General features: G+C 46.1%; 1 protein-coding gene across 2 annotated transcripts; it reads left to right on the forward strand.

Moving 5' to 3' along the window:
* Window positions 1-4,369: 4,369 nt before the first annotated feature.
* On the forward strand, window positions 4,370-14,779 carry INKA1 (inka box actin regulator 1). Of its 2 annotated transcripts, none has more exons than XM_056525228.1 (2): window positions 4,370-4,496; window positions 13,837-14,779. In XM_056525228.1, exons 1-2 carry the CDS (start codon window positions 4,458-4,460, stop codon window positions 14,707-14,709), a joined length of 912 nt encoding a protein of 303 aa, XP_056381203.1. In that variant the 5' UTR covers window positions 4,370-4,457; the 3' UTR covers window positions 14,710-14,779. The 2 variants fall into 2 exon arrangements, with proteins under 2 accessions (XP_056381203.1, XP_056381202.1); XM_056525227.1 differs by having other exon boundaries at window positions 4,374-4,496; window positions 13,834-14,779.
* Window positions 14,780-16,520: the final 1,741 nt, after the last annotated feature.

The following is a 16,520-nucleotide window of genomic DNA, read 5'->3' on the forward strand; positions in this document are numbered from 1 at the left end:
GAAGGATGGGAGCGAGGTGGCAGGGGTGCCACCTACCCCTATCCCCTGCGATTGGCCGATCAGAACTGACCGGCGAATCGCAGGGCAGGGGTGGGGGTGAAAGTTCATATCCCCTGCTCTGCCCGCCCCTGGATGTTGGGGCAGAGCAGGGGAAGATGGCAGTGATGTGCGGGGGCCGTGGATGCAGCTGCGGTGTCCCAGATGCAGCAGTAAAGTGTTGAAGTCTTGCAACATCTGGAGGGCTACAGTTTGGAGACCACTACTCAGTGCTCTCCAAACTGTTCTCCTCCAGTTGTTGCATAACTACAACTCCCAACATGCCCTTCGGGTGTCTGGGCATGCTGGGAGTTGTAGTATTGCAACAACTGGAGGCACACTGGTTGGGAAACATTGTCTGTTTCCTAACTCAGTGTTTCCCAACCCGTGTTCCTCCTGCTGTGGCAAAACTATAAGTCCCAGCATGCAATGACAGACCATGCATGCTGGGAGTTGTAGTTTTGCAACAGCTGGAAGCACATGGGTTGGGAAACAATGAGTTAGGAAACAGACAGTGGTGCGGAAACACTGCGGTAGTCTGTTATTTAACTCAGTGTTTCCCAATCCCAACCAGGGTGCCTCCAGCTGTTGCATAACTACAACTCCGAGCATACATGGTCTGTCAGTGCATGCTGGGAGTTGTAGTTTTGACCCCCCCCCCTCTCACCCCCCTCATCACCACCACCACCACCCACGTGAATGTACAGGGCACATTCACATGGATGGGGGTTTACAGTAAGTTTCAAGTTTGAGATGCGGCAAATTTTCTGATCCAGCGGGAAACTCACTGTAAACCCCCGCCCGTATGAATGTACCCTAAAAACACTACACTACACTAAATAAAGAGTAGAACACTTCATATACACTATACCCTTACACTGTCGCCCCCACCCCAATAAAAATTAAAAATGTCTTGTATATCAGTTTTCCCAAAACGGAGCCTCCAGCTGTTGCAAAACAGCTCCCAGTATTGCCGGACAGCCATTGACTGTCCAGACATGTTGGGAGTTTTGCAACAGTTGGAGGCACCCTGTTTGGGGAAAACTGACGTACAGTATTTTTGGTGGAGGAGGCAAGTGTAACGCTTGCATTCGGGTCCACCCCTATGAAAATCCCTAATTTAGGCCTCAAATGCGCATGGTGCTCTCTCACTTCAGAGCCCTGTCTTATTTCAGGGCAACAGTTTAGGGCCACACATGGGGTGTCTCCGTACTCGGGAGAAATTGTGCTACAAATTTTGGGGGGCTTTTTCTCCTGTTACCCCTTATGAAGAGGTAAAGTTGGGGTCTACACCAGCATGTTAGTGTAAATAAAATAATATATTTTTACTCTAACATGCTGGTGTTGCCCCATTCTTTTCATAAGAGGTAAAAGGAAATAAAGACCCCCAAAATTTGTAACACAATTTCTCCCAAGCATGGAAATACCGCATATGTGGGCAAGACAGGCCTATAACATTCTCTAATTGGCCTCAACATATCCTCAATATATCCCCACACCTCTTGTTTGAATAGTTATTGTGTAATTTTATGTCTGATACTTGTCTTTGTTTGTACCCCATAATTGTAAGCGCTGCGGAATCTGTAGGCGCTATATAAATAAATAAATAAAATAAATAGAATGCTCTGCGGGCGCACAACAAGGTTCAGGAGTGAGAGAGTGCCATGTACATTTGAGGTCTAAACTGGTGATTTGCACAGGGGTGGCTGATATTACAACGGTTCTGACATAAACGCAAAAAATAAATACCCACATGTGACCACATTTTGGAAACTACACCCCTCACGTAACGTAACAAGGGGTATAGTGAGCCTTAACACCCCACAGGTGACTGACAGATTTTTGAAACAGTGGTCCGTGAAAAAACCATTTCAGCAAAATTCACTTTCCAAAAGCCCAATGTTGCTCCTTCCCTTCTGAGCCCTCTAATGCACCCGCAGATGACTTTACATCCACATATGAGGTATTTCCTTACTCGAGAGAAACAGGGTTTCAAATTTTGGGGGACATTTTCACCTATTACCCCTTGTGAAAATGAAAAATTTGGGGTAACATCAGCATTTTAGTGAAAAAAAATTTCATTTTCACGTCCAACTTTATTGAAAATTCGTCAAACACCTGTGGGGTGTAAAGGCTCACTGTACCACTTGTTACGTTCCTTGAGGGGTGTAGTTTCCCAAATAGTGCACCCACAAAGCACTTTACATCCACATATGAGGTATTTCCTTACTCAATAGAAATTGGGTTACATATTTTGGGGGGCTTTTTCTCCTTTTACCCCTTGTAAAAAATAAAAAATATGGGTCTACAAGAACATGTTAGTGTAGAAAAATTAAGATTTTGAATTTTCGCCTCCACTTTGCTGCTATTCCTGTGAAACAATATATAATTTATTTGGTATGTCTATTTTCCTTTTACAAGCCGAGGAAAAGAAATTATGCAAGTATCGATGAAAATTTACCACTAACATAAAGTAGAATATGTCACGAAAAAACTATCTCACGAAAAAAAACAAAAAAAATTCATAAGTAAAAGCATCCCAGAGTTATTAATGCTTAAAGTGACAGTGGTCAGAATTGCAAAAAATGCTCTGGTCCTAAGGGTCAAAATGGGCTCCGTCCCCAAGGTGTTAAGGTGAAAATGGGCTTGGTCCTTAAGAGGTTAAAGGGGTACTCCGGTGGAAAACATTATTATTATTTTTTTTAATCAACTGGTGCCAGAAAGATTTGTAAATGACTTCTATTAAAAAATCTTTACCCTTCCAGTACTTATTAGGGGGCTGTATACTACAGAGGAAATTATTTTCTTTTTGAATTTCTTTTCCGTCTTGTCCACAGTGCTCTCTGCTGACACCTGATGCCCGTATCAGGAACTGTGCAGAGCAGGAGAAAATCCCCATAGCAAACCTATGCTGCTCTGGACAGTTCCTGACACGGACAGAGGTGTCAGCAGAGACAAGACAAAGCAGAAATTCAAATATGAAAAGAATTTCCTCTGTAGCATACAGCTTCTAAAAAGTACTGGAAGGGTAAAGATTTTTTAATAGAAGTAATTTACAAATCTGTTTGACTTTCTGGCACCAGTTGATTTCCCCCCCCCCCCACTGGAGTACCCCTTTAAGGGTCCAAAAGATAGTGGATAACATACCTGATCGTTGGGGGTTTGGCCTGGCGCTGCAGCGTTATGGTCACGGAAGCTTGGGGCAAGTACACAGCCATCATGCCTCCTCCCATAGACATATATTGAGGGGGTGTGGAGGATGTGTTCACCAGTCATCCGGCACTGCTCGGAGTTCGCTCCGTGCACCAGATGACAGGGGGTGCTGTGGCAGAGATCAGGGAGGTCCCCAGTGGCCGGACCCCAGCGATCAGACATGTTATCCCCTATCCTTTGGCTAGCAGCAGAGTACCCCTTTACAAGATCAGGAAAGCCTAGGTGAAAGCAGTATATCATCCTGTCTTGACTGGAAGATTACATCAGAAATAGTACCATCGGTGTGGAAACAGGGAGAGATTAGTATTTCATTTTCATTAGCCTGACTAGAGAGTGGGATACAAGGGAGGGGGCTAAATTAAATATGGGAGCACAAGAGATCTTAGCTATAGCGTGGAGTAGAATATAGTCAAACTATAATGTGGGGGCACAAAGTGGTTTAATTACAGTATGGGGGCACAAAGTGGGGTCTATTATTGCACCGGTCCTAAATAGGGCACTATTACTGAGAAGGGTGGGCCATTTGCGAACTTTTGAATCTGAACTTAAATAAATCGTTTGGTTCATCCATGATATGGAAAAGACTGTTTTGTGCCATTAATAGTGAGTAATCGCCCCCTCCCCGTCTGATTCACATGGTAATCTCTGACTCCACATCCCAGCCTGGGGCTACACTTACTGTAAGCGGCAGCCGGGGTAATTACCCCCTGAAAAGGAAGATCCAGTTACTGCACTGAATGACCCCGGGGGGGCGCTGCTGTACGTGTGCACCCTCAGGGGGAGCTCCAAACATCAATCACCAGTCCTGCACCCCTCTGGGCTCTCACCCCCCTCTCTGCTGCCTTATAAGTTGTTACAGTTTCTGAACCATCCTCAGCATCGAGTAACATTGTACAGTATGTCCCCGATGAGGCCGTCACATAAAGAGTTAATCGCTCCTCCGTCCTAATCTGTAATTGAAAGACTTTCCCCTCTTCTTCCTGCAACTTCTCCCCTATCCGGTCAGATTTCTCCAAATTACGGAGTAGAACCCCAAATCCAAAGGGGCGTGATCCTCGCCCTGGGATTGGCTGCTGATCACACGTGGGCGTGGCCAGGCTGAGCCATAAGGCAAAATTTGTGAAGGGACAGAACACGAAGTTGAAGCTCAGAGATCAGAGACTGGAACCCCCAGCGCGAGCCTGTACCGCACCCCGGAGATCTGGGGCATGCAGAGACCCCGCCTGGACCCCAGCACCCTCCAGCTGGTGAGTACCGCACATCATTACCGCATGCTGCCTTTCCTGTGTGTACAGAGGAGATAAGATGCTCCGATTGCTAAGATTTGGAAGCACGGAGGGGCTCAGCTGTCAGCTTCATTGGATCCTGCCCCAAGAAAGAACGGGGGATGCACAAATATAGAGGCTGCAGACAGATGAGGGCACACATGCATAGTATGCAAACAGATGAGGGCACACATGTATAGTATGCAAACAGATGAGGGCACACATGTATAGTATGCAGACAGATGAGGGCACACATGTATAGTATGCATACAGATAAGGGCACACATGTATAGTATGCAGACAGATGAGGGCACACATGTATAGTATGCATACAGATAAGGGCACACATGTATAGTATGCAGACAGATGAGGGCACACATGTATAGTATGCAGACAGATGAGGGCACACATGTATAGTATGCAGACAGATGAGGGCACACATGTATAGTATGCAGACAGATGAGGGCACACATGTATAGTATGCAGACAGATGAGGGCACACATGTATAGTATGCAAACAGATGAGGGCACACATGTATAGTATGCATACAGATGAGGGCACACATGTATAGTATGCAGACAGATGAGGGCACACATGTATAGTATGCATACAGATGAGGGCACACATGTATAGTATGCAGACAGATGAGGGCACACATGTATAGTATGCATACAGATGAGGGCACACATGTATAGTATGCAGACAGATGAGGGCACACATGTATAGTATGCATACAGATGAGGGCACACATGTATAGTATGCAGACAGATGAGGGCACACATGTATAGTATGCAGACAGATGAGGGCACACATGTATAGTATGCAAACAGATGAGGGCACACATGTATAGTATGCAAACAGATGAGGGCACACATGTATAGTATGCAAACAGATGAGGGCACACATGTATAGTATGCAAACAGATGAGGGCACACATGTATAGTATGCATACAGATGAGGGCACACATGTATAGTATGCATACAGATGAGGGCACACATGTATAGTATGCAGACAGATGAGGGCACACATGTATAGTATGCAGACAGATGAGGGCACACATGTATAGTATGCAGACAGATGAGGGCACACATGTATAGTATGCATACAGATAAGGGCACACATGTATAGTATGCATACAGATAAGGGCACACATGTATAGTATGCAGACAGATGAGGGCACACATGTATAGTATGCAGACAGATGAGGGCACACATGTATAGTATGCAGACAGATGAGGGCACACATGTATAGTATGCAAACAGATGAGGGCACACATGTATAGTATGCAGACAGATGAGGGCACACATGTATAGTATGCAAACAGATGAGGGCACACATGTATAGTATGCATACAGATGAGGGCACACATGTATAGTATGCAGACAGATGAGGGCACACATGTATAGTATGCATACAGATGAGGGCACACATGTATAGTATGCAGACAGATGAGGGCACACATGTATAGTATGCATACAGATGAGGGCACACATGTATAGTATGCAGACAGATGAGGGCACACATGTATAGTATGCATACAGATGAGGGCACACATGTATAGTATGCAGACAGATGAGGGCACACATGTATAGTATGCAGACAGATGAGGGCACACATGTATAGTATGCAAACAGATGAGGGCACACATGTATAGTATGCAAACAGATGAGGGCACACATGTATAGTATGCAAACAGATGAGGGCACACATGTATAGTATGCAAACAGATGAGGGCACACATGTATAGTATGCATACAGATGAGGGCACACATGTATAGTATGCAGACAGATAAGGGCACACATGTATAGTATGCAGACAGATGAGGGCACACATGTATAGTATGCAAACAGATGAGGGCACACATGTATAGTATGCAGACAGATGAGGGCACACATGTATAGTATGCAAACAGATGAGGGCACACATGTATAGTATGCAAACAGATGAGGGCACACATGTATAGTATGCAGACAGATGAGGGCACACATGTATAGTATGCAAACAGATGAGGGCACACATGTATAGTATGCAGACAGATGAGGGCACACATGTATAGTATGCAAACAGATGAGGGCACACATGTATAGTATGCAAACAGATGAGGGCACACATGTATAGTATGCAAACAGATGAGGGCACACATGTATAGTATGCAAACAGATGAGGGCACACATGTATAGTATGCAGACAGATGAGGGCACACATGTATAGTATGCAGACAGATGAGGGCACACATGTATAGTATGCAGACAGATGAGGGCACACATGTATAGTATGCAGACAGATGAGGGCACACATGTATAGTATGCAGACAGATGAGGGCACACATGTATAGTATGCAGACAGATGAGGGCACACATGTATAGTATGCAGACAGATGAGGGCACACATGTATAGTATGCAAACAGATGAGGGCACACATGTATAGTATGCAAACAGATGAGGGCACACATGTATAGTATGCAGACAGATGAGGGCACACATGTATAGTATGCAAACAGATGAGGGCACACATGTATAGTATGCAGACAGATGAGGGCACACATGTATAGTATGCAGACAGATGAGGGCACACATGTATAGTATGCATACAGATGAGGGCACACATGTATAGTATGCAGACAGATGAGGGCACACATGTATAGTATGCATACAGATGAGGGCACACATGTATAGTATGCAGACAGATGAGGGCACACATGTATAGTATGCATACAGATGAGGGCACACATGTATAGTATGCAGACAGATGAGGGCACACATGTATAGTATGCAGACAGATGAGGGCACACATGTATAGTATGCAAACAGATGAGGGCACACATGTATAGTATGCAAACAGATGAGGGCACACATGTATAGTATGCAAACAGATGAGGGCACACATGTATAGTATGCAAACAGATGAGGGCACACATGTATAGTATGCATACAGATGAGGGCACACATGTATAGTATGCAGACAGATAAGGGCACACATGTATAGTATGCAGACAGATGAGGGCACACATGTATAGTATGCAAACAGATGAGGGCACACATGTATAGTATGCAGACAGATGAGGGCACACATGTATAGTATGCAGACAGATGAGGGCACACATGTATAGTATGCAAACAGATGAGGGCACACATGTATAGTATGCAAACAGATGAGGGCACACATGTATAGTATGCAGACAGATGAGGGCACACATGTATAGTATGCAAACAGATGAGGGCACACATGTATAGTATGCAGACAGATGAGGGCACACATGTATAGTATGCAAACAGATGAGGGCACACATGTATAGTATGCAAACAGATGAGGGCACACATGTATAGTATGCAAACAGATGAGGGCACACATGTATAGTATGCAAACAGATGAGGGCACACATGTATAGTATGCAGACAGATGAGGGCACACATGTATAGTATGCAGACAGATGAGGGCACACATGTATAGTATGCAGACAGATGAGGGCACACATGTATAGTATGCAGACAGATGAGGGCACACATGTATAGTATGCAGACAGATGAGGGCACACATGTATAGTATGCAGACAGATAAGGGCACACATGTATAGTATGCAGACAGATAAGGGCACACATGTATAGTATGCAGACAGATGAGGGCACACATGTATAGTATGCAGACCGATGAGGGCACACATGTAGAGTATGCAGACAGATGAGGGCACACATGTATAGTATGCAGACAGATGAGGGCACACATGTATAGTATGCAAACAGATAAGGGCACACATGTATAGTATGCAAACAGATAAGGGCACACATGTATAGTATGCAGACAGATGAGGGCACACATGTATAGTATGCAGACAGATGAGGGCACACATGTATAGTATGCATACCGATAAGGGCACACATGTATAGTATGCAGACAGATGAGGGCACACATGTATAGTATGCAGACAGATGAGGGCACACATGTATAGTATGCAAACAGATAAGGGCACACATGTATAGTATGCAGACAGATGAGGGCACACATGTAGAGGCTGCAGACAGATGAGGGCACACATGTAGAGGCTGCAGACAGATGAGGGCACACATGTAGAGGCTGCAGACAGATGAGGGCACACATGTAGAGGCTGCAGAAAGATGAGGGCACACATGTAGAGGCTGCAGAAAGATGAGGGCACACATGTAGAGGCTGCAGAAAGATGAGGGCACACATGTAGAGGCTGCAGAAAGATGAGGGCACACATGTAGAGGCTGCAGAAAGATGAGGGCACACATGTATAGTATGCAGACAGATGAGGGCACACATGTATAGTATGCAGACAGATGAGGGCACACATGTATAGTATGCAGACAGGTGAGGGCACACATGTATAGTATGCATACAGGTGAGGGCACACATGTATAGTATGCAAACAGATGAGGGCACACATGTATAGTATGCAAACAGATGAGGGCACACATGTATAGTATGCAGACAGATGAGGGCACACATGTATAGTATGCAGACAGATGAGGGCACACATGTATAGTATGCAGACAGATGAGGGCACACATGTATAGTATGCAGACAGATGAGGGCACACATGTATAGTATGCAGACAGATAAGGGCACACATGTATAGTATGCAGACAGATAAGGGCACACATGTATAGTATGCAGACAGATGAGGGCACACATGTATAGTATGCATACCGATAAGGGCACACATGTAGAGTATGCAGACAGATGAGGGCACACATGTATAGTATGCAGACAGATGAGGGCACACATGTATAGTATGCAAACAGATAAGGGCACACATGTATAGTATGCAGACAGATGAGGGCACACATGTATAGTATGCAGACAGATGAGGGCACACATGTATAGTATGCAGACAGATGAGGGCACACATGTATAGTATGCAGACAGATGAGGGCACACATGTATAGTATGCAGACAGATGAGGGCACACATGTATAGTATGCAGACAGATGAGGGCACACATGTATAGTATGCAGACAGATGAGGGCACACATGTATAGTATGCAGACAGATAAGGGCACACATGTATAGTATGCAGACAGATGAGGGCACACATGTATAGTATGCATACCGATAAGGGCACACATGTAGAGTATGCAGACAGATGAGGGCACACATGTATAGTATGCAGACAGATGAGGGCACACATGTATAGTATGCAAACAGATAAGGGCACACATGTATAGTATGCAGACAGATGAGGGCACACATGTATAGTATGCAGACAGATGAGGGCACACATGTATAGTATGCAGACCGATAAGGGCACACATGTATAGTATGCAGACAGATGAGGGCACACATGTATAGTATGCAGACAGATGAGGGCACACATGTATAGTATGCAAACAGATAAGGGCACACATGTATAGTATGCAGACAGATGAGGGCACACATGTAGAGGCTGCAGACAGATGAGGGCACACATGTAGAGGCTGCAGACAGATGAGGGCACACATGTAGAGGCTGCAGACAGATGAGGGCACACATGTAGAGGCTGCAGAAAGATGAGGGCACACATGTAGAGGCTGCAGAAAGATGAGGGCACACATGTAGAGGCTGCAGAAAGATGAGGGCACACATGTAGAGGCTGCAGAAAGATGAGGGCACACATGTAGAGGCTGCAGAAAGATGAGGGCACACATGTAGAGGCTGCAGAAAGATGAGGGCACACATGTATAGTATGCAGACAGATGAGGGCACACATGTATAGTATGCAGACAGATGAGGGCACACATGTATAGTATGCAGACAGGTGAGGGCACACATGTATAGTATGCATACAGATGAGGGCACACATGTATAGTATGCATACAGATGAGGGCACACATGTATAGTATGCAGACAGATGAGGGCACACATGTATAGTATGCATACCGATAAGGGCACACATGTAGAGTATGCAGACAGATGAGGGCACACATGTAGAGTATGCAGACAGATAAGGGCACACATGTAGAGTATGCAGACAGATGAGGGCACACATGTAGAGGCTGCAGAAAGATGAGGGCACACATGTGGAGGCTGCAGACAGGTGAGGGCACACATGTGGAGGCTGCAGAAAGGTGAGGGCACACATGTAGAGTATGCAGACAGATGAGGGCACACATGTAGAGTATGCAGACAGATGAGGGCACACATGTAGAGGCTGCAGAAAGATGAGGGCACACATGTAGAGGCTGCAGAAAGATGAGGGCACACATGTAGAGGCTGCAGAAAGATGAGGGCACACATGTAGAGGCTGCAGAAAGGTGAGGGCACACATGTAGAGTATGCAGACAGGTGAGGGCACACATGTAGAGGATGCAGAAAGATGAGGGCACACATGATGAAGAGGCTGCAGGAAGATGAGGGCACACATGTAGAGGCTGCAGAAAGATGAGGGCACACATGTAGAGTATGCAGACAGATGAGGGCACACGTGGAGGCTGCAGACAGATGAAGGCACACGTGGAGGCTGCAGACAGATGAGAGCACACGTGGAGGCTGCAGACAGATGAGGGCACACGTGGAGGCTGCGGGCAGATGAGGGCACACATGGAGGCTGAATGTGGAAGTTGCACAAAGAGGGGGGGGGCACACATGGAGGTTGTACACACAAACGGTCACATACTATATAGGTCCTGTTTTTTTGTTTTTTTTCTGGGGGGTGGGGGCACTATTACCCCATTAGTCTGTTTTTTCCTCTATATGTCTACACTACATGTGTTACATTAGCACTGCTTGCTCTGTGAGGGTTAATACTTGGCTACAACGGGATAGAGCAAGCAGCAAGTCAGGACAGGATGGAGGAATGTGTCAGAAGGAAGCTGAGCCTATTCCCGGGACTCCAGATCCTCCTAATACACCTCAGCCCTCTCCAGTCCTTGTTCAGCCTTGGTTGCCACTCCAGTCCTTGGTCCCCACTCTCGAGTCCTATTTCAGCCTTGGTCCGCATTCTCTAGTCCTCTCTAGTCCTTTGTCAACCACTCTCCAGTGCTATTTAAGGTTTGTCCCCACACTTTAGTCTTTATGCAGCCTTGGTTCATGGTCTGCAGTCCTCCTTAGCATTGTCACCCACTCTCCAGTCCTTGGTCACCACTTTCCAGTTCTCGTTCAGCCTTGAACCCCACTGTACAGTCCCCTTTAGCCATGAGCCCAACTTTCCCATCCTTGGTTACCATTCTCCAGCCTTTACCCGCTGTGTACAGATCCCTGCATCACAGAACAATAAATGATCCAGAGTCTGTTCTGTGTGTGGAGAGTAGTGTGGGGGTGAGTGTGGTCATTTAGAAGTCAAAGTAAATAGCAGAGACATAGTTTATTGCCCCAAGAGCTTGCAATCGATGTGACATGTATATCCGCTCTCCTGTCACAGCTTGCAGGGCTGGCACAGGGTCTGAAGATGCAGCATCACTTAATCATAGGGTGCAGCACAGAGATACTGGGCCTGGCATCATATGCAGGGGGCAGGAAGTGACCGAGAAACCGTGGCCCCTGGGGAAGGAGCCCAACAATCAGTGACTAAGCATCTCCTGACATCATTCTGATTGTAACCTTAATAACTGGTTCACAATGGCTGCTAGATAAGAACGTGAGAACTTCCCCCACAAGCACACAAATAGTGGAAGCTGGGCTCCGGAAGTGAACAGCTCCGGATGGCAGTACCCCCAGCACTGTCTATGGTATGTAGCAGTGCTGAACTTGTCATCTGGGAGAGTTAGTTGTGTGTTATGTGTTTTGTAGGACTGCACGTATTGGTACTTTTGTACTGGCAGATACAAACATGCCTGATACAAACACCTAGCAAAAGGGAGATGTGTAGCTGGCACACAATGATTTTAAGGGTCACAAGATCCCAGTGATCAGCTGACAAATAAGTGATTGTTCATTCATCGGCTGATCACTGGGTCTCTTACACAGGGCAAAACCAGCCCGTCGCCCAATAATCACCCCGTGTTAAAGGCATTTACTACATTATCAGTTATCACTGTGTTTGGGCTTCTTCACACTGCCAGCATGCTCTGGTAAAGGGTACTCTATTGATCAATCTGTCGGAAGGATGGGAGTTGAGCAGAGAAAAAAAATAGTACCTAATGTCCTATTTTTCTCCACTCGATTCCTGTTAAATACTGGACACCCAATAAAGTTCATTGAAGACAATGGGATCTGTCTGGACCCAGTGTCAGTTGTGCTCCAACCCATCTAGAGTACCCTTTACCAGAGCATGCTGGCAGTGTGAAGAAGCCCTAACACAGTGAAACAAAACAATAACATCTAATAATATTTCTTTATATAGTGTCAACATATTCCACAGCACTTTACATTTCTGAGGGTACAAGACAAATATCAGATGTTACAAAAGGACACACTGATTTTCTAAAGAAAATGAATGGTTATGACAAATTCAGCTCTATTACATCTATATTAAACTCTATAGTGATTATAGGCAGAGAGTAGAATATAGGTTCTGATGCAGTCTAAGTCAATGTTTCCCAACCAGGGTGCCTCCACTGTGGCAAAACTACAACTCCCAGCATGGCCGGACAGCCTTCGGCTGTCCGGGCATGCTGGGAGTTGTAGTTTTGTAACAGCTGGAGGCACCCTGGTTGGGAAACACTGGTCTGAGTAGCTGCACATAGCCTGTCTGGCCTCAGCACAGCAGAGGCTCCGCACACAGATGTTCAGCAGATGGGAGAGAAATGTTAAACTGCAGCCAAAACAAACAGAAGGAAGGAGGACAGGGCTTCTTGTCCTACTGGCTAGGACTGGGTTAATTGCATGGCTGCTATAGGTGTGGGCTCAGCAGCCTTAGTCCACATACCCTGAGGCTGAATGCTCTGTGTGGCTCGTGTCTTTGCTTGCTCCCTGCGGGGAGGGGGCTGCATTAACTATGCCTCAGGTTATGGATTCTGCTTGCTATGCCCCCTCCCCACTGCTGTCGGGCGTGTGCCAGAGATTTGGGGAGTGTTGTAGCCCACTGCTCTGCTGCCAAAACCAGCTCAGTCACGTCGTGTTTCAGCTCGTCTCCCGCCCAAATAAATCTGCACTGAGCGTCTATGTGGAGGGCGTAGGAGTCGCTGATAATAATACATTGTCAGGGTAAAGGTAGTAAACAGGACATATGGGGGGGACGGACTAATAATGGGGGTATAATTGGCAATAATTCATTAGCTGTTATTAGTAGGGGGTGTAGAAGCCATGGCTGGGGGCATATAGGAGCCATTGGTGGTGGTTAGGTGGTATGGCAGTCACTGATGGGAGAAGTCTAGTGTGTCAATGTTTGTTGTCTTATCATGGTAATTGTGTTCTCACCACATTTTCTCATTTCTCAGCAGCACATGAAGATTTCTGAACCTGCGCTGTCCGAACAGATGGATTGTATGCTCCGTGTGTTGCAGGATCTGAAACGTTCCTCCCCTGCAACGGCTGAGGAATCTTCTGCACCTCCTGCGCGCCGACCGCTAAAGCGCGACATCCGTTCTTCACATCGCACTTCAGACTTGTCCGAGGCAGACTCTGCATGCTGCGTGGATCTGCCCAGTGATGTCTCTCCAGTGAGCTGTGGCCAGCGTGGTCTAGAATGGGACTCCGGCTACTCAGAGGTTTCTGGAAGTTCCCTGCGGGGGGAGGAAGAAGAGGATGATGTGGAAGATGAAGTACAGGTGGCAGCCCCTCCAGTCCTACGCAGACACATCCAGCCGCCATGTTCACGTCTGACATCAGGGGGACTGATGCGCTCTAGACATGGGAGAATTCGTCCAAAATCCACATCAGATGTCTGCCTGGAACAATGGGGGGGCATTGGCTTAGGGAGTGGCTCCCAGGACTGGACTGGGTGTTTGCTGTCCCAGAGCCGAAGCCGGCAACCACTAGTTTTGGGGGACAACAGCTTTGCTGATTTGGTCAAACAGTGGATGGACTTGCCAGAAAGTGGTGATGAGGATGAGCGGCGGACACGATGGTTAAACAAGCCTCATGGCTTTCTTGTCAGCTTATCTGGTAATGTGAAAAAACGCCTTGGGAACATATCACGACCACGTGGCCGCACAGAACAAGAGGCCATAAAACGTTTATCATGTCCGCAGCTGGGCTGCCGGCCACTCTCCCCCTTTTACCACCAATCCCTCTCGGACATTGCAGAGGCCTCATCGGGCCTCTTACATTGCCGCAGTCGGCAGCCAATCATATGCAGTGATGGACTGTTTTAGGCCAGACGGGCCATGCCAACCTTCACATGTACAGATATTATTATTATTGTATTTTTCTAATTATTTTATATTAAACCTTTTATATTCTATAATGAGATCTCGTCCTTGCCATCAGTACAATTACTTGTGTCAAAGATCTAGTGAGAAAGTTGTCGGGCTATACAAATGAATGCTTGGCTAAGTGTTCGTGTTTTTGGCCAGACATGTCAGCAGTATATGTATAGTATAAAATTGTATATTTTCTTAAAAGAAAAGGGAGGGTTTATGGTTAAATCCAGCCAAAATCTTAATATTTTTTATATTATTTTCAGATATATTATCAGATATTCCAGAAATGATATGAGTATATCGCCTCCTGCTATTTCTTTTCAGTAGCTTTACTGTGCTTGCATCTGCTCCAAGAAAAGACGCTGCAGTTCCAAAGGCATTTGGCTCATAACAGCAGAGAAGCCACACTAAGGCTATGTTCACACAATGGAATTTCTGTGCAGAATTCTGCAGAATTCCGCATGGACATTCCACAGCAGCAGTACCATGGATTTCAAGGGGATCCTGCTGCACTGTGCACATGGCGGAATTTCTGCGGCAAAAACATGTTTCTGCCATGGAAATCCTGATTCCGGAGTCCGCAGAAAGAATAGACATATCTATTTCTGTGGAGTCTGTATGGAAATGCATTGCTGTCTATGAGATTTCCAAGCGGTCCTAGTCCCGGCATGTTCGGCCAACGCTCTGCTATCTGTGGAATGTCCGCACAGAACTTTTCTGTGCTGACATTCCACCGTGTGAACATAGCCTAAGCATAGCATGCGTGTCCACTTTGGCACATTCACTTTGGTCTAAGTATTCCTAGACAAACTAACAATGGGAGTTTTAGTTTTGTAACAACTGGAGGTCCACAGTTTGCAGACCACTACCCTAAAGTCTTTTATACAGAACATAAAGCACCACGATCTACTGTAATGTGGCCGCTCTGTTACAATGTATGAGCGTAGACAATCCTCTTAGAGAGAGATGTGCCCTTAATGTGTTTTCCTCAATAGTTCTGTGCATCAGTACAGGTAAAATGTATCACACTGGAATCCATAGGATTGGATACAATTGTAGCAACCATAGGGTCGGAGAGCATAAGGCCTGTAAGGTCTGTTTGCCTTCAGTGACAGCAAACAGAGCTGTAATAATGAGCAGTATAACTGAAGCACAAAGTCTATTAGAATGTAGCAGAGCTGCCCCTATACAATGACTGCACACTAGTCCTTCTTATACAATGACTGCACACTAGTCCTTCCTATACAATGACTGCACACTAGTCCTTCCTATACAATGACTGCACACTAGTCCTTCCTATACAATGACTGCACACTAGTCCTTCCTATACAATGACTGCACACTAGTCCTTCCTATACAATGACTACATCACTAATCGCCTCATGAATCTGTGGAGCAGCGACAAATGGTCCTTGTGTTCTCCACTGGGGACGTGGATTCTGCTCCATGTGGTGTCTCAGCAGGACAGCGCCATCTTCACAAACGTCAGAGCCCCCTTCTCTCTTGTTATGTAAATGTGAAGCTCCATGTACTGTCACCTCCGGGGAGGGAAGGGGGGGAGTGGGCGCAGATGGTCAGGGTGGGAGGCAGAAAGTGGTTAGGACTTCACAATCAGCATTTCATCACTAAAGCTGTCCACACACAACAAAAAAGTCCCAGATCACCGAATGTGTGTGTGGAGATCAGCCAATCATTCCCTACTTAGCCCAAAAGCTTTTTGTGTTATCACCGGAACCATGTTGACAGTCTGCTGCACATTGTGT

This window comes from Hyla sarda, chromosome 6, assembly GCF_029499605.1.
Source record: "Hyla sarda isolate aHylSar1 chromosome 6, aHylSar1.hap1, whole genome shotgun sequence".
In the NCBI taxonomy this organism is placed as follows: Eukaryota; Metazoa; Chordata; class Amphibia; order Anura; family Hylidae; genus Hyla; species Hyla sarda.

Excerpts from the sequence above, each read along its gene's own strand:
- INKA1 (XM_056525227.1), top strand. The coding sequence starts at position 4,458 with ATGCAGAGACCCCGCCTGGACCCCAGCACCCTCCAGCTG. Across the intron at positions 4,497-13,833 it reads ACCCCAGCACCCTCCAGCTG|CAGCACATGAAGATTTCTGA; the intron begins GTGAGTACCGCA and ends CTCATTTCTCAG.